This window comes from Cucurbita pepo, chromosome LG02 (assembly GCF_002806865.2).
Source record: "Cucurbita pepo subsp. pepo cultivar mu-cu-16 chromosome LG02, ASM280686v2, whole genome shotgun sequence".
In the NCBI taxonomy this organism is placed as follows: domain Eukaryota; kingdom Viridiplantae; phylum Streptophyta; class Magnoliopsida; order Cucurbitales; family Cucurbitaceae; genus Cucurbita; species Cucurbita pepo.
The window spans coordinates 13749449-13766299 of record NC_036639.1 but is presented as its reverse complement, the minus strand read 5'-3'; the positions used below and the strand labels follow the sequence as shown (position 1 = coordinate 13766299).

The 16851-nt window shown below is 35.8% G+C and overlaps 5 protein-coding genes across 7 annotated transcripts; 4 read left to right on the top strand and 1 right to left on the bottom strand.

The window, feature by feature from the left end:
* Positions 1–428: 428 nt before the first annotated feature.
* LOC111789406 (embryo-specific protein ATS3B-like) lies at positions 429–2431 on the bottom strand. The gene is made up of 3 exons (XM_023670170.1): positions 2155–2431; positions 1771–1878; positions 429–920 (listed from the first exon to the last, which is right to left on the bottom strand). The coding sequence occupies exons 1-3, from the start codon at positions 2293–2295 to the stop codon at positions 639–641; spliced, it is 531 nt and encodes a 176-aa protein (XP_023525938.1). The 5' UTR covers positions 2296–2431; the 3' UTR covers positions 429–638.
* Positions 2432–5041: 2610 nt separating this feature from the next.
* On the top strand, positions 5042–9289 carry LOC111788025 (phospholipase D alpha 1-like). Of its 2 annotated transcripts, none has more exons than XM_023668159.1 (4): positions 5042–5169; positions 6272–6368; positions 6464–8363; positions 8669–9289. In XM_023668159.1, the coding sequence occupies exons 2-4, from the start codon at positions 6279–6281 to the stop codon at positions 9100–9102; spliced, it is 2424 nt and encodes an 807-aa protein (XP_023523927.1). In that variant the 5' UTR covers positions 5042–5169; positions 6272–6278; the 3' UTR covers positions 9103–9289. The 2 variants fall into 2 exon arrangements, with proteins under 2 accessions (XP_023523927.1, XP_023523928.1); XM_023668160.1 differs by having other exon boundaries at positions 5043–5169; positions 6233–6368.
* A 668-nt stretch (positions 9290–9957) lies between these two features.
* Positions 9958–10851, top strand: LOC111789004. Its single transcript, XM_023669615.1, has 2 exons — positions 9958–10239; positions 10434–10851. Exons 1-2 carry the CDS (start codon positions 10095–10097, stop codon positions 10694–10696), a joined length of 408 nt encoding a protein of 135 aa, XP_023525383.1. The 5' UTR covers positions 9958–10094; the 3' UTR covers positions 10697–10851.
* A 1007-nt stretch (positions 10852–11858) lies between these two features.
* LOC111789349 lies at positions 11859–15025 on the top strand. Of its 2 annotated transcripts, none has more exons than XM_023670092.1 (6): positions 11859–12007; positions 12140–12245; positions 12705–12926; positions 13678–13768; positions 14599–14665; positions 14758–15025. In XM_023670092.1, the coding sequence occupies exons 3-6, from the start codon at positions 12821–12823 to the stop codon at positions 14809–14811; spliced, it is 318 nt and encodes a 105-aa protein (XP_023525860.1). In that variant the 5' UTR covers positions 11859–12007; positions 12140–12245; positions 12705–12820; the 3' UTR covers positions 14812–15025. The 2 variants fall into 2 exon arrangements, with proteins under 2 accessions (XP_023525860.1, XP_023525858.1); XM_023670090.1 differs by having other exon boundaries at positions 14557–14665.
* Positions 15026–15282: 257 nt separating this feature from the next.
* Positions 15283–16454, top strand: LOC111789350 (EPIDERMAL PATTERNING FACTOR-like protein 8). Its single transcript, XM_023670093.1, has 2 exons — positions 15283–15937; positions 16011–16454. The coding sequence occupies exons 1-2, from the start codon at positions 15847–15849 to the stop codon at positions 16241–16243; spliced, it is 324 nt and encodes a 107-aa protein (XP_023525861.1). The 5' UTR covers positions 15283–15846; the 3' UTR covers positions 16244–16454.
* The last annotated feature ends 397 nt before the right edge of the window (positions 16455–16851 follow it).

Below are 16851 nucleotides of genomic sequence, written 5' to 3'. Positions count from 1 at the left end.
TTATTTTAAACCAAATGGGTATATTAAACTCTCAATAGTTTCATGAACTCCCTATAGATGTAGGTATCAGGTCAAAGCGGACACAAAGCATTCCTTACATCTTACATAGGTGTAGAAATTTCTCCCTATAGATGTAGGTATCAGGTCAAGGTGGACAACAGTGGGCTTATATTGGGCGATGTGCCAACGAGAACGATGAGCCCGATTGTGAGATCTCACATCATCAGTTGGAGAGAAAAAACGAAGCATTCCTTATGTGAATGAAACATTTGTTATAAAAATGTGGAAACCTTAGACTATTACATGGGCGCCTCTTACAAGTGCTTCAATAAGAAACGTGTTTATCTATAGATATCTTGGACATTGAACTATGCTCGGGTTGATATTCTGACATGGTATTCCTTAAAAAATTATATAGCTTATGATCCTTACAAAATACAAGAAGTTTCAATTTAATACCAGCAAGAGCTACACCATTGAAGAGAGGGTGGGAAATTAAACCCACAAGAAAAGAAACCTCATTTCCAAAATACAAAAGATGTCATCACTTTATTTAACCCACACATTTCCAACAAACAGTTCCGGTACACATCGTTTATAGCTCTCACTCAGAGCTTCACATTTTCAACTCAATCCTTTTACATTGCTGCAGTAGATCCCACAGCTTGATGATACCCAGAGCAGAAATTAAAACCAAACCATACATCATTCGGGATCATCGCTCTGTAGTTGTACGTAACCGATCTTCTCGAAGAGTAACTATAGATGGTTACTTTGTCCACTACCCATCCGTCGTATCCTCTCCTGTAGAGGTATACATAGCATATCGGATACGTGCACGGTCCGTTTAACTCGTATTTGTCTGTAGAGCAGCGCTCGAATGCCCTTGAAGATGGATCGTCAATCCTTGGTATGTATACCTAATCAGTCACATAATGTTTGATGAACAAGTAGCCATTTTGAGAACAATGGAAATGAGGAAGAAAATAACTCAAAAAGAATTAAACCAACTGTTGAAGAACCCAAAAACTAAACTATACGTCGTACCCCGAAACTTTCTTATACTACAGGAATGAGAGTACTACTCTCGTTCATTGTCAACCACATCAACATCATTTAAAAATGACATAAAGTCGAACGAGCTTTTAAGCAAAAATTATAGTACGATCAAAGTACTAGTTTAGTCATTGTACTAGTTTAGTCATTTCCTATTTCTGAGTTTTTAGATCAAAGTTCGCTTGATTTTCCAGAAACATTCTAAACCTGCATACAAATCTTGATAACAAAATATGTGTTCATCTCTGTTCTTCCTAAATATTAATGGAACAGCTATTTTGATCCTTTATAGTCCATTAACTATATCCATAAAAGGGACTAAACTCAACAAAATACCCCAAATCCAACACAAACAACTACGAAAGTAGCACCATCCATTACCTACAACAAACCACAAATCTTTAAAAGCAGAAACATAATTGAGAGTACTACAGACACATTTCATGATGATTTCATTTTGAATAAGTAGTGTTTATATGCTTAATTGTCAAAAACTAAATATCAAACACTACAGGCCTAATGTCAACATGTTTTCAAGAAGTATGGGGTTGAGTTAGATGAAATTGGATCACTGTTCATCAGACAATCCCCAGATTTCTAGTGCTCATACTTAACCACATACACACAATGTTTCATCAGAAATCACAAAAGATAATATGGAACAGTACTGATTTTACATTGGGAGTGAAATTCTATTCCAAAATGAGAAAATACCTGATTGCCATAAGCATCCCCAAATGCAATACTGATCTGGTCTCGAGTATAAACAGGTGATCCACAGCTTGTTTTAATCGTCACCGTGTACGAACAGCTCCTAGCATTCTATACAAACACAAAACAACAACAACAAGAAAAGGGTTCACGAGTCTTAAGTCTAAAATTACGCGAATAGCGCAAAAACCCACATCGATTATTCATCACCAGAACAGAAAATCAAACCACACACTGCAAATTTCTACGAAACGAACAAATGGGTGATTCTAATTTGAGCGGTTTAACACATTCATGATGGTTTTTCCCCCAATTTTTCTGGGGGAAAAAATGGCGCTGTCTCAATCGCAAGAACACTTGGGGTTAAAACAAATCGCAATTGCTCACCTGGGTATTGTTGATCTTAAAGGATTGAAGAGGCTGTGGCTTCGACTGTGGGTGGGGAAGGATGGATCGAGAAGATTCTGAGAAGCCGAAGAGGACCAGGAGGAAATAGAGGGAAATAGTTGCTTTCTTGAAGGATTCCATGGCCTCTATGCTCTGCTCTGCACTGCGATTATTGAAGGGCTCTTAAATATAAAGCCACGCGAACTCCCAACTGCCACGAGAATCACCCGAGCGTTGGAGACATTTTTCTAATAGATCTCTTCCTTTTCCCCTTTCCCCCTTTTTGTTTTTCCTAAATAAAAATTAGCTTTAATATGGCTAAATTAATAAAAATAGCTCTAAAATTAGTATTTTTTCTAAAAATATCTTTAAATTTCTAAAAATTTTAATAATATTTTTAAAATTTAAACAAAAAAAAATCTAAAAAATACATTTATTATAAGTCTATGGTGACCGTTAACATTTTGTTTAAAGAATAATTTTGTATTTATAATGATATTTAAAAAATACTCTTCCAACTTTGAAAAACTTTAGTTAATACTCTGAAATAAAGGTATTTTTAGACCTTTTTAATAATATTTTTAAATTTAAACAAAAAAAAATCTAAAAATACATTTAGTATAAGTTTACGATGAAATAGTTAACATTTTGTTTAAAAAATAGTTTTGTATTTATAATGATATTTCAAAAATACTCTTTGAACTTTTAAAAATTTACTACTCTTGAAATAATGGTATTTTTAGACTTTTTTAAATTTATTATTTCTGGACCTTTTTTAAATTTAAAATTTAACGACAAAAAAACAAAACAAAGACTTTTTTTTATAAGTTTAAAATTTAAAGACAAAAAAAAACAAAGTTTAAAGATATTTTTATTAATTTAGAAAAAAAAAAAATATATATATATATATATATATTTTTTTTTTTTCTNACAAACAAGAAGTACAACTCAACCTCAGCCAACAAGCATTAGAGGACGTTGAATCCTCTCATTTGTTCTTGAATTTTCAGTGAGAGGCAAGACATTCGCACCCTCGAGAGCAGCATTGGTGTTTTGACCCACACGACGTCAGATCTAGCCAGCAACCTTTGTCAGTAAGACCTTCAACCTCGACGTTTTCTTTCTCTTACTTCCATTCTTCTGCAAATCATCTGGTTTTAGGCGTTTACCCTTGTTTGCGATCATGTTGCAGTCGTGTCGTTCTCCTTTCAACTCTCGCTACCACTTGTTTAAGCCCACCGCTAAGCTTCAGTGTGCTTTAATCCATTACGAACTTGGTTTAAGGTGAAGGCCACAAGGCAATATTCCTTATATACAAGTATTACGGCCCTTAAGTACAAAGTACAAAGTTCAAGTATTCATGTTTGTACGCACTATTGTGCGCCGAAAGCGGAACAAATGTACTCACAACCACAATGAACGGAATTACACAAAAAGACACCAAAATATTACGTGATTCGAAGAAAAGAAATTCCCCTACATCCACCGGTAGCAATCAATCACTAATAATCAAAGTGTTACAAGTGAATATCTCACTATCACACTACAAAGACTCTCACCAAAATGTCACTCAATAAATACAATACGACACACAAAACTCTCTCAAATTCCGATATCAACAACCTCCTAAACAAGCCCATTATATAAGGACAATTGTTTGGATTAATATTAAAATGATTACAAAATTAATAACCAAATTAATAATATTCTTATTTAATCAACAATTATAAATTTAGGGTTTAGGATAGGACAATTTACAACATGTGGAGTAGATCATAAAAATCAACGTGACAACGTGTGAATAAATAATTGTATATAAGTACACGTGGAGGGAACTGATTTGATGAAAGAAAAGGATCTTTGAAAAATGACGTACGGTGGGCCATCCCTAACCTTATCATTGACAACACCAGATCAGATCATATTGATTTCCCGCCTTTTCATCTGGACCGTTGGATGCTCCACAAAATTGTCGGTAACCTCTATCGCTTGCCACGTTCTTTGGTGGCTAGCCAATCATGCCGGAAGACATATTTTATGGAAAAAATAAAATAAAAATAAAAAAGAAGAAAATGACATTAAAAAGAAAAAGAGATTAGAAGAGTATCCGATTCAAAATGGCTATAATACCGTCGTACAATCTTGTTTTGAACGAACGNTATTATTAAGTATATTTCAAGAGATTTAAAAAATCATTTTAATTTTAAAATTTAAAAAATTGAACAAACCAATATTGGGTTAATTTATTTTATTTTATTTTATTTATTTATTATTTTAAACGTCATTAAATGTCATCCATCTAAGTCATAGAGGAAATTAAAATTTAGTTGGAAATTTGTGTGGCTCTAATTTGCTTGGACCATACTCCATATCTAGAGCCTTGTCACTTGGGCAATTCTAACCAATGTTTTATATTTCATTATTATTATTATTATCATTATCATTCACAATAAGGAAATTAATGCTTTTCAAAACTAATCAATTATTTATATCATTTTATTCCCTCTTTAACCCTCCCCAAAGATATTACAAGGAAAAATATATATATATATTGTCCAACCCACACTCCAACCAACTACTTTATAAAAAAAAATTATATATATAAATACAATAATGTTATATTATTAAAAGAATAATTAAGTAACAATTATTAAATTAAAAGTGTATTTAAAATAAAATTCGGATTCATAAATGTAAGCATAAAAGAAAAATACATAAATAATGTCGATTTCTTTTATATATATATATATATATATATATATATATATATATATATATATATATATATATATATATATATATAATAAAATAAAATAAATAAATAAACTACATTTTACTTTAGTGAATCAATAATATTTTACTCAACTTTATCCTTTTTCACATGCTTGCAATCATTCCATTTATGCATAAAACTCCTTCCATTTTCGTTTCCCCTCTGCTTCTTCTTCTTCTTCTTCTTCTTCGCTGAAGCTGAAGAAAAAATCTGCAGAAACAGTACGGAAAGCTTCGAGAAAGGTATTTCCATGCCTCTGCTGCTCTTCAACTTTGTTTCTATTTACTTCTTCTTCTTCTTGCTCATGTTTCTTACTAAAGCGTGTGTTATGAGTTCGTTCGACTATTTTACTTTTCAATCGCTTTCTGTTCTGTTAAATCTGTGTTGCTGTGATTAGTTCTCCGATTTTCTTTAGTTTTCTCTTCAAATCAATAACTGAATAGGATCGGTTTAGAGGATCTTGCTACTCGACGGAGCTCTGCTATCTGATTAGCAGAATGCGACAGATCTCTGCCTCCTACGGTGGTTAGTCGCCGTCAGATCCGGTGACTCTGAGTGCCGTTTGGGCCGTAGGAGGGGACGGATCTCCGACCTTCGGTAGTCGGAGAGTTGGACGGCCGTCGACGGCTGGAGTACCGTCGAGAGAGAGTGAGTCCGTACGTAGGAAATTTTTATATTACTATTTCTTATGTGCGTGTGGTTGTGGCACCACTTGCTGTTTATCGCGTTCGCTCGTGGGCTCCGCCAGGTCTATTCATCCAAAACCCACAAAGAACGTTTTACCTTTCTTTTTTGGAAAATAATTAGGATCTAAAAAACCTTTAAAATATCCTTTATAACATTAAAGTTTCAATAATAACGCACCAACTTTCATTAGTTTTAAAAAAAACTTTCTAATGATATGATATTGTCCACTTTAAGCATAAATTCTAGTGATTTTATTTTTGGCTTTCTAAGAAGCCTCAAACCAATGTAGAGGTATTCCTTGATTATAAACCTATAATTATTTCCTAAACGAGCTGATATGGGACTTTCATCATTCAACCGTCCGCAAATACTTTCATAAAAATTAATGAGAATAAACAAATTATTAACATTAGTGGTAACAATTTAACCTAATAAACTTTAAATGCTTAAAATTCATAACTAGAATTTTGGAGCATCAAATTGTGGGATGAAAAATAAATTATTGATGAACCCACCTACTATATTATCATGAATGAAAATTATAGTGTATAACCTCCCTATTAATTTTCATTAAAATACTTTTGGTGTTGATTTTGAGGTTAATAAATTTGATTATAGGGCCTAATTCAAGAGGATTACGTTAATTTTGTGTGGCAGTTGAGAAATGGCGCACATTCTGCTTCATGGCACCCTTCATGTCACCATTTATGAGGTGGATAAGCTTCACTCCGGTGCTCGCAATTTCTTGAAATCGGTAACTCTCTACTTTATCTTAATTAACTTTTTTTGAGGTGGATAAGCTTCATTCCGGTGGAAGCTAAAAGTTGATAACTTTTTTTGGGTGTGCAGTTGGTTGAAAACGTAGAGGAAGCTGTGGGGTTTGGCAGAGGAGTAACGAGGCTGTACGCCACCATTGATTTAGAGAAGGCAAGAGTTGGAAGAACAAGAAGACTCGAGAAAGAACATTCAAATCCAAAATGGTACGAAACTTTCCACATCTACTGTGCTCACATGGCTTCCAACATCATCTTCACTGTCAAAGACGACAATCCCATTGGAGCAACCTTAATCGGCAGAGCATATTTGCCTGTCAAAGAGATCATAAGCGGTGAAGAAGTTGACCAATGGGTTCCTATCTTAGACGAACGCAAGAAGCCCATTCGTGGAGACCCCAAAATTCATGTCAAATTGCAATACTTCGATGTCACTAAGGATCAAAACTGGGGTCGTGGCATCAAAAGCTCCAAGTTTCCTGGAGTTCCCTACACTTATTTCTCTCAACGACAAGGTTGTAAGGTAACTTTGTACCAAGATGCTCATGTTCCTGACAACTTTATCCCCAAAATTCCTCTTGCTGGTGGCAAGTTTTATGAGCCAAATAGATGTTGGGAAGATATTTTTGATGCAATTATTAATGCTAAACACATGATTTACATTACTGGTTGGTCTGTTTACACTGAGATTTCTTTGGTGAGAGATAAAAGAAGGCCAAAGCCTGGTGGAGATATGATGCTTGGTGAATTGCTTAAGAAAAAAGCAAATGAAGGAGTTAGAGTTCTTTTGCTTGTTTGGAATGATACTACTTCTGTGCCTATCCTGAAGGAGGACGGGCTAATGGCTACTCATGATGAAGATACTGCTAAGTTCTTTGCTAATACTGATGTGCATTGTGTTCTGTGTCCTCGCAATCCTGATGATGGGGCTAATGTTATTCAGGATATTGCCGTTGGGACAATGTTTACTCATCATCAAAAGATTGTTGTTGTGGACAGTGCTTTGCCTAATGGAGATCCAAATCGAAGGAGGATTGTGAGTTTTGTTGGTGGGATTGATCTTTGTGATGGTAGATATGATACTCCATTTCATTCCCTTTTCAGGACTTTGGATTCAGCTCATCATGATGATTTCCATCAGCCAAACTTCACCGGTACTTCCATAAACAAAGGCGGTCCGAGAGAGCCATGGCACGATATCCATTCCCGCCTTGAAGGACCGGTTGCGTGGGATGTTTTGTACAACTTTGAGCAGAGGTGGAGGAAGCAAGGTGGAAAGGATTTGCTTGTGAAATTAAGGGAGTTGGATGCCATCTTCATCCCTCCATCACCTGTCATGTTCCCTGATGACTTTGATAGTTGGAATGCTCAAGTTTTCAGGTCCATCGATGGCGGGGCGGCTTTTGGCTTCCCCGACTCGCCCGAAGAAGCAGCCAAAGCTGGACTTATAAGTGGAAAGGACAACATTATTGATAGAAGCATCCAAGATGCTTACATTAATGCCATTAGAAGAGCAAAGAATTTCATATACATTGAAAATCAGTATTTCCTTGGAAGCTCGTTTGAATGGAGAGGTACTGATGTGAAGCCGGAGATGATCAATGCCCTGCATCTAATCCCAAAGGAACTTTCACTTAAGATTGTGAGTAAGATTGAAGCTCGAGAGCGATTCACTGTGTACGTCGTCGTCCCGATGTGGCCGGAAGGATTCCCAGAGGGGGGAACAGTTCAAGCTATATTAGATTGGCAAAGAAGAACAATGGAGATGATGTATAAAGATATAGCTCTAGCCCTTAGAGTTAATGGCATCGAAGAGGATCCTAGAAACTATCTGACTTTCTTTTGTGTAGGCAATCGCGAAGTTAAGAAGCCTGGAGAATATGAGCCATCAGAATCCCCTGATGAAAATTCCAGTTACCTTAGAGCCCAACAAGCCAGGCGCTTCATGATTTATGTTCATGCCAAGATGATGATCGGTAAGTTTTGACTTTCTCTTAGTTCTAGAAATTCTCTTTCCGTAGATATTATCCTTTTTCGCCTTTTCCTTCCAGAGCTTTCCCTCACCCTTATAAAGAATGTTTCGTTCCTCTCTCCTACCGATGTGCGATCATGAGCTATTCCCAACAGATGACGAATTCTTGCCGAAAAATGATGACCTATTCTTGCCCGAAAATGAAACTTGTCATTTAACCTTAAACCTTAGTAAAATTAAAACTAGCCTTATCTCAGAGGTGGTAGTAAATTTTAGTTGAGAAAGCTAATGTTATTTTGTTTAAAACAGTTGATGATGAATACATAATAGTGGGATCAGCCAACATCAACCAAAGATCAATGGATGGTGCAAGGGACTCAGAGATAGCCATGGGAGCTTACCAGCCATTTCATCTGTCATCAAGAGAGCCAGCAAGAGGCCAAGTCCATGGCTTCCGTATGGCATTATGGTTTGAACATTTAGGATTACTCCATGACTCCTTCCTCTTTCCAGAAAGCATTGAGTGTGTAAGAAAAGTTAACCAACTTGCTGATAAATATTGGGACCTATACTCAAGTGAAACCTTTGAACACGACCTTCCCGGCCACCTGCTTCGCTACCCGATCAGCATCTCCGGTGACGGTGAAATTACCGAGCTTCCTGGGTTCGAGTTCTTCCCGGATACTAAGGCGCGAGTCCTAGGTAACAAGTCTAATTATCTCCCTCCGATCCTCACTACTTAAAAGTTACCACTTTTCCTAACTGTTGTAGAAAAGAAAATGCTGGCTTTCCTGTTCTTTCTCTTCAAGTTCTGCCTTTCCTACTCTGTTGTGATGGGAACGCAAGAAATCCTCGTGTTTGTGAAATGGTTTAATGTTTATGAATGTGATTGAAGTTGCTTTCTAATAAAAACAGGGACTTTGTTTGTAAGGGATTAAGGGTTGATTTATGTTATTTAATTTCTTAAAAAAATTATTTCAATCGGATTTTAAAATTTAAAATTCTGTATATACAATATACGATACAGAATTAAAATTTTGACTATAACGTATTTAAGTAAGATAAATGTACATACGAGTTGGGTTAAGAAAAAGACTAATGATACAAGTGTGAAATCCACGTGTCGAAAACTGAGTTGGAATCCGTAGTTGCGTTGTCCAGAGTGGGTCCCACCTGGATTTGACTGTTCATCCACTCGGACTCTGAGAACTCTTCCTTGAGGGGTTTGAATGAAAGTTGACTGCTTACCTCAGCGCCTCACCGGCTGCCACTGCCCAATCACCATCACCAATATTTAATATCTTTTTCCTTAAAATACTATTTATTTTTCAAATTAGTTTATAATATTTTTTAAAAAAATTTAAAACGTCACTTTTATCGAATTAGATTGGATAATAATATAATAATAAAATCTAATATTTTTTTCTATAACGATGTTTAAACCTATGGGTTATATAAGGAGTCAAAATCGACAATATCTATTCGCAGTGAGCTGAATTATTACAAATGGTATCAAAGACTAAAGAAAAGACGGTCGAAGCAACGGGATCCATATAATTAAAGTCTCCAATCGGGCTCACCCACTTGCTAACTAAAGTTGCTTTCCCAACTCAACTCCTCCACCCATTTTCTTCGATTGGTCAAGATACAAAAGAATCCCACAAACGAATTCAACTTTCGGCTTCCATTTTCCTCTTTCTTCTGTTCCCTTGTTCCCTCTCCTTCTTCGCCGGCCATGTCTTCCATTCTGAGCTCTCAAGGTCTCGTCATTGCCACTGCCATGGTCGTCTCCTCCACTGCTCTGTTTCTCGCCTTCTCTAAGCACCACAAGATCACTCCAACCCCCTCCAAATCCCTTCTACGTTCTTGCTTATCTTCTGGTAATTTCACTTTCTTTATTCATATTCTTTCCAACGCTTTTCTTCTTTGATATCATATTGAATCATTGGTTGCCATGAATTTGACATCATATCGAAGATTTGGGGCTGAAACTTTGGTGGGTTATTGTAAATTTGAATTTTTTGGCATGTTTTGAACATTTGGGGCTGTAAGTTTGGTGGGTTTTTGTGGTTAGATGATAAAAAGAGGGAGAAGAACAAGAACAAGAACAAGAAGAAGGGGAAGAAGGTGAGATTTGCAGAGGATGTGAAGGAGCCAAGAGGAAACGGAGAGGAGTACAGGAAAGAGCACGATGAGAAGATGGCTCTGGCGGAAAGAAGAAGAAGAACAACAACAACAACAACAAGGAGCTGCAAAAATCAAACTCCTGCAAATCAACTTGCTTTGTACAATGGAATTCTTAAACAACGATCGCAGAGGATCCAATGTTCATTTTAATCAAAGTCTTTGCCTTTTCTTCTTCTTCTTCTTCTTCTTCTTCTTTCGTTTTTGTTTTTCATTGTTTTCTGTGTGTTTCTGTTTCTGGTGATGGAATTAAAGTGATGTTTATATTAATCTACTCACTCACCAATCTCCAAATTGGGAGGTTCTGTTAATTAATCAATAGTCAACTAAAAATTCACCTAAAAAATCTCAAATTTGTCAAATAAGAGCAGATGAGATGAGTGGATATTATGTTGCATGACTCCTTTTTTCAGATGATGTATCGTCCTCTTCCATTACATTACGGTATGTCTCTCTTTTAATTTTTAGGTATGGTTTTATGGCGCAACGTTCACTTATCGTTACTATCCTCAAAGACTTACTCGGGAAACAGAATCTAGCTTATTGCACAATGAATTATGACACTAACTCAATATCATCGCCATAATAACACAACATAAGTTAATTACTGACTCACTGGCCTTATGTAGGACTTGACATTTGAGACTTGGAGTGTAGATAGGAAATGATTGTGCACATCTCATATTGGACATTCATACGCCCCAATTGTCAGACTTCGGCCCAAAACTCACTAGACAGTTAATGACAACTAGTTCCTAGATACCCTCGTGTTAGCCAAGGGAAAGTATGTCTCAACTATCTCTTTGGCCACTTAGACACAACATATATTCTACAAGTAGCACATAACCGTACACCCCTCGAGATGCAGCATTTCCCTTCGACCAACTCTCAACTACGCTAAAAAACGTTCAATTTGATTTTGTTGCACATTTTTTCTTATATTGACTCTTATATTATTTTATATGGTCTAAATTTAGAAAGCGAAATTTTACTAGGAATAACTTTATCTTCACCTTTACACTACATAGGAGATTTAAATTTCACAGTTAAAAATAGATTCAAAACAAATTATTCCTTTTATAGGTTAAATTTATTTAATCTATGTAATTAAAAATTAAAAATTTAGTTTAATTATAAAATTTTGTAAATTGATATAAACTTAAAAATAGTTTCTATAATTGGATAAAAGAGTGGTAAGTAGTTCTAACAATCTTTTTATTTATTTATTTATTATTATTATTTAAGGGTAATTTAACTGTAATAATATTCTATGTTACCGCCATTTCCGTCTTCTTCCATTTCTTGCCATTAATTGAAAAAAAAAAAAAAAAAAAAAAAAAANAGAAGAAGAGGCAAGGTAGAAGAAGAAAGGGAAGCGGACAAGCTGAGCTTGTGAATCCTCGAAGAGGCATTTTCGATTTCAGGAAGCACGAGAGGGGCGACCCGTGATATTGTTCATTCAAGGTCGACCCACCTTTTTCCTCGAAAGTTTCAATTTCTTTTTATCTCAATTTTTAATTTTGATCTATGGATTTCTCGAACTTGCTTTTGTTTCTGCCTTTTATCTTTACACCCGTGAATCATTTTCGATTTCAGAAGCGGCTCGGCTCTCTCATCTTTTCTTCCTCGAATCGGATTTGGTGCTTCCTGGATCCGTTTTGGCCTTCTGGGTTTGCTTTTTAGACGTTGCCCTATACTTGGGGTAAGTTATTTTTTGCTGTTTTGGATTTTGAATTTATTAGTTATTTGATTGATGCAATGGGCGTGGCATTGTTCTGTTCGCGAAATTGGTTATTGGCTGTGTTTGGTTTCTTAAAAGAAATTGTGGCAAAATGAAAGGAGGGATTTAAACTGGTTACCTACCTGATTTCATCTTAATGATTGAACCATTTCTGCTGCTTTAATATTCATTTGTTTTGTTTCTAATGGACTTAATAATCTTAGCATTGAAATCCAAAGATCCAATGGCTTAAGGGGGATTCTCTCAAGTGTAATGGACATATGGGAAAATGTGAATAGCTATTGAATGAACATCATAGATATATCCCTGTCATGCTACAATGGCATCCTCTTTTTCTCCTTTTGGTTTTTTTTCATTGTTCAATATAGTTTTGAACTATGATGTGGCTGGTTTTCTAATGAGTTTCTTGATGAACTGTAGTTTGTAATAGAGCATTGGTTGCGTTGAAAACTATACAACTCTAAAGTTACAACCTCCGAAGTATATTGATCCAAGGCTTCTTGTAACACACTTTGGAAATCACAAGCACGCGTGGTATGGACAACAGTGCTAACCAGTCACGGGGTGGTGATTCATCAATTAAAACCGAACAATTACAAGAGGATTCTAGCAAAGCTAACACTCCTGCATTTGTAAATCATGGTAAGTTCTCATTGCTGCTACAATTTCTTGCAACTTTGCTTCATTAACTTGTTGCCATAGCATTAAAGTCGAGAGCAAAGGCTCCAATGCCATTTTCTTAAATGTCAAGTCTTGATCCTGTCTGAGTTGATGCAACACAAACACCAAACAATCATCATGGGCTCGTCTAGTAGTCAATAACGGCAGTGAGAATAATAAGGAGCTCAGAGGGCATAAGTTTAAGTCATGGTGGCCACCTACCTAGAATTTAATATTCTACAAGTTTCCTTGACAACCAATGTAGTAGGATCAGACGGTTGTCACTTGAGATTAGTCGAAATGCGTGCAAGTAGTCTCAAATACTCAGCAAATATATATGTAAGAAATAAATACTACGACCAATACATAGGTTGTAATTTGTTAGAATCCATTTACAAGCAAACGGTAAAGTAGCTGTACTACAATATAAAAAAAAACAAATAACAAAAGCAATAGCGTTTTGAGGGGGCTCACTCTCCTACAATGAATTTCTATAGCACTATGTCTAACTCCACACTATAAATTCCTCTATTTGTAATCAATCCCACCCTAACAAAGTACCAAGTAATTGCTATTATGTCACTACTAACATTCTCAATGTAACTCTATTAATACTCTTACTCTGATATCATTATTCTATCGCTTTGCATACGAAAAGGTTGCAGCTTAGGAGTTTCTATGTTCAACAATATTGTCATTTGTTTAGGTGGTGGTTTGACAGTTTTAGTTGTAGGTCTTCTTCTCTGGAATCAAAATAGGCAGCAATGGCTGCTGAAAAAAAAGGCCAACCGTAAAGAACAATTGATTCGAGAACCCAAATTGAGGTAAGTTGGTCACTGTTCTTTTCTATAACCAAAATTATTTGTATATCCATAAATGCATCTGGAAAGTTTTGAGTTCTATTTATAGTGCTGTAATTAGATTATTGGCAACCCATTTATTCCAGTCCATACTGAAAACAATTTATTAGTTACTTCTAGATACTCCCATTGCCAACTTCTAAATTATGCCCATTTTTTAGAAGCATTTATCCGACGTCTAGAAGATCTTTTATTCTATACATTTTATGTATGTTTTCCAAAACATTGTTACGAGTTTCTATGATGCTTTTCTTCTAATGTGGCCATGATTTCACATCCCTACTATGTGTTTGGTCAAGTAGGCCTATTAGAAGGTTAATTCTTCTATGGAATTTCTTTTATGGAGTTTGTTTGGAGAACTTTTCCCAAGACTTTTTTTTTTCTTCTTGTTTTCTATTTTCAGAAGTGTTTTTAATAATTAGGATTGTATGGAAGGTAAAAGGTCAATGATATTGTTGATATTCAAATCACCATTCTCAAACGAGCAAGTTTCTTTGTTTGGAAAAAAGGAATTTTTTTTATAAAGAAGTTCCAAACTAGTCTAGTTCCAAGCATTGACATTTACTTCAATGAAATCATTCATTTCTAAAAAGTCTTGATATTCTATTTCAATACTTCAACATGTTGATACTTGTCAAACTGAAGGATTGCTGGATGATAAAATACCAGAAAGAAAAATTGGTTATAACACTCTGGTTTCTCTGAATCGGGAGTTGATTATTCTTGAACTTTGTTTGTTGCATCTTTGTCAGCACTCATTGTCTCTGCATGCCTAAATCCTTCTGGCTTTGCAGTTGGAATGCAACGTACGACAGTTTGTTGGGAAGTAACAAGCCATTCCCACAGCCTATACCGCTTGGTGTAAGTGTCCACCATATCCAACTTATATGCTTCTTGGCTGATCAAGTTTTCTGATTAATCTTGCCTGGTTGGTCCAATCTTGAAATCTACAGGAAATGGTCGATTTTCTCGTGGACATATGGGAGCAAGAGGGGCTGTATGATTGAATATCATGGATGGAATGTAAGATATTTGAAGGTTAAGCTAGACTCCGGAAGCTCCCTGAACTGCTGAACTAGAACTATAACATCTACAGGTTCAATTAATTGTTAAGTTGGCAACTTGAGCCAATACCAAAATGTAGCATTCTGCAAAAACAAAGTATCAATCCATATTATTACTGATCACTGTTCAGCTTGTTGCTCAGGCGTCTTGTGTTCTTCCCTTGGGGTAGTTCTTTTTTAATCAAGTTCTTGTCTGAAACTTGAGTTGCTTCCTTCTGTTGAAATGGTGGACTGTGTGTAGAGAGAGACAAATGTGTTGATTGTTTCCAATATTTTATCCATAATTTGTTTCATTATATATAAAATTTTGCTCCCTTCTATGAAAAATGTTTATCTCAACAGCCATATCACTATTAGGATTCAAGTAAAGCAAGATACACAGCACCAACAAAGCGTGCCACTCTATAGTCTTGTCAAAGACAAAATTTGGTTACCGTACATGTACAATCATTTTTCAGAGTACAGAGGACGGTTGGATGCCGTGTGATGAGAGGACAAGAGAGCGTTGACTTTGAACGAGAACCGTTGATGATTCTCAATCAGGTGGTGTCAGTGTTTCTACATCAATCATGTGGTGTTCAGATATGCTCTCTCTTCTTCTTCTTCTACAATTGTAAATGTTGATGTGATGATGCAGAGACAGAGGATCTATGGTTTTGCTTTCTTTTCTCCATGAATATATATATATTTTTTAATTTTATTTTACTGTTTGATTTGCAGAGACTGAAAATGGAGGAACTATTTGTGATTGACGGCCCCCACTTTATTTGATTCCTTCTAGTTTTGAACTCACCAATGCCTTTATGAGTTTAATATTTTCCATGGAAGCTTTAACAAAATCTGCTGTTCTTCTATTCCACCACTGTTTTGGGGAAGCTTTTCACTTTCTCATCCTTTCCACCATGCCCACCAATTCCTTATATTGAAATCTCTTCCTTTATCTCTCATAAGACACAGAGCTTCTCTCACTCAGCTCCAATGGCTTCCCCAAGCAATCTTCTGAAACTCGTCATCGCCGTTGCTGTGGCGGCTGTCTTCTCCCTCTTGCTTCCTCTTCCTGCATTATCAGGTAAAGAAAGAACACCCTTTCAGCCGTTTTTTCATCAGCTAAAAAAAAAATTTATAACTTTTGTGTGTCTCAGCTCCGGCAGCGGGGGGCGGCGAGAGTTTGTGGAAGAAGATGGTGTTGGGATCGAAGCCGCCAAGATGCATAGGAAAGTGCTTGAATTGCCGGCCGTGTACGGCGTCGCTGGTGGTGCCGGAGCACCGTGAAAGGAAGGGGTTTGAAGCTGATTTGAATCGTAGAGAAGAGGATGATAGCTATTATCTGTTGCATTGGAAATGTAAATGTGGGAATAAGCTTTATCAGCCATGAGAATATATGGTTTCCTGGGTTTTGCCATTAATGGAGTTGGGTGTTGTTTATGGGATGGTGGTTTTTATGTACAGAAATGAACATGTTTTAGCTTCTTTTGTACTCTGTTTTTCTTCCCCCCTGTTCTTTTGGATCCATTTTTGTCTGCCTTGCTGCCATTTTCCAAGTTTTTGGAATTGGAATCACAATTTGTGTGGATGAGTTTATTTCATTTATTTTTATATTGAATACATCGACTTTTCATATAATATTCTTAATGATTTTTTAAAATTAAGTCAAATGTTAAGTTAATGTATGAACATGTATGAATTGCTGTCACTTGTCTCGAATGGCTTCGATTCTCGGATTGAGAGTCGCTTTAAAAGTTTCATTTTAGAGTTCGCTTTATTAAAAGTTTCATTTTAGAGTTCGCTTTATTAAAAGTTTCATTTTAGAGTTAACTATTGATCAATCTTGTCGGATAGCAACTTCATACAACATCTCAATAACTCTCTAATTGACATAGTATCGATCTAGAGCCGTTGGATGTATATTTGAATTAAGGATTAATGAACAAATTCCAATGAGTTAAATAAAAAAGAATGCATTAAAAAATGGTAATAATGTTT

Excerpts from the sequence above, each read along its gene's own strand:
- LOC111788025 (XM_023668159.1), top strand. The coding sequence starts at position 6,279 with ATGGCGCACATTCTGCTTCATGGCACCCTTCATGTCACCATTTATGAG. Across the intron at positions 6,369-6,463 it reads CTCGCAATTTCTTGAAATCG|TTGGTTGAAAACGTAGAGGA; the intron begins GTAACTCTCTAC and ends TTGGGTGTGCAG. Across the intron at positions 8,364-8,668 it reads TCATGCCAAGATGATGATCG|TTGATGATGAATACATAATA; the intron begins GTAAGTTTTGAC and ends TGTTTAAAACAG.
- LOC111789004 (XM_023669615.1), top strand. The coding sequence starts at position 10,095 with ATGTCTTCCATTCTGAGCTCTCAAGGTCTCGTCATTGCCACTGCCATG. Across the intron at positions 10,240-10,433 it reads ACGTTCTTGCTTATCTTCTG|ATGATAAAAAGAGGGAGAAG; the intron begins GTAATTTCACTT and ends TTTTGTGGTTAG.
- LOC111789350 (XM_023670093.1), top strand. The coding sequence starts at position 15,847 with ATGGCTTCCCCAAGCAATCTTCTGAAACTCGTCATCGCCGTTGCTGTG. Across the intron at positions 15,938-16,010 it reads TCCTCTTCCTGCATTATCAG|CTCCGGCAGCGGGGGGCGGC; the intron begins GTAAAGAAAGAA and ends TGTGTGTCTCAG.
- LOC111789349 (XM_023670090.1), top strand. The coding sequence starts at position 12,821 with ATGGACAACAGTGCTAACCAGTCACGGGGTGGTGATTCATCAATTAAA. Across the intron at positions 13,769-14,556 it reads ATTCGAGAACCCAAATTGAG|CACTCATTGTCTCTGCATGC; the intron begins GTAAGTTGGTCA and ends CATCTTTGTCAG. Across the intron at positions 14,666-14,757 it reads CACAGCCTATACCGCTTGGT|GAAATGGTCGATTTTCTCGT; the intron begins GTAAGTGTCCAC and ends TGAAATCTACAG.
- LOC111789406 (XM_023670170.1), bottom strand. The coding sequence starts at position 2,295 with ATGGAATCCTTCAAGAAAGCAACTATTTCCCTCTATTTCCTCCTGGTC. Across the intron at positions 1,879-2,154 it reads TTAAGATCAACAATACCCAG|AATGCTAGGAGCTGTTCGTA; the intron begins GTGAGCAATTGC and ends GTGTTTGTATAG. Across the intron at positions 921-1,770 it reads GGGATGCTTATGGCAATCAG|GTATACATACCAAGGATTGA; the intron begins GTATTTTCTCAT and ends GTGACTGATTAG.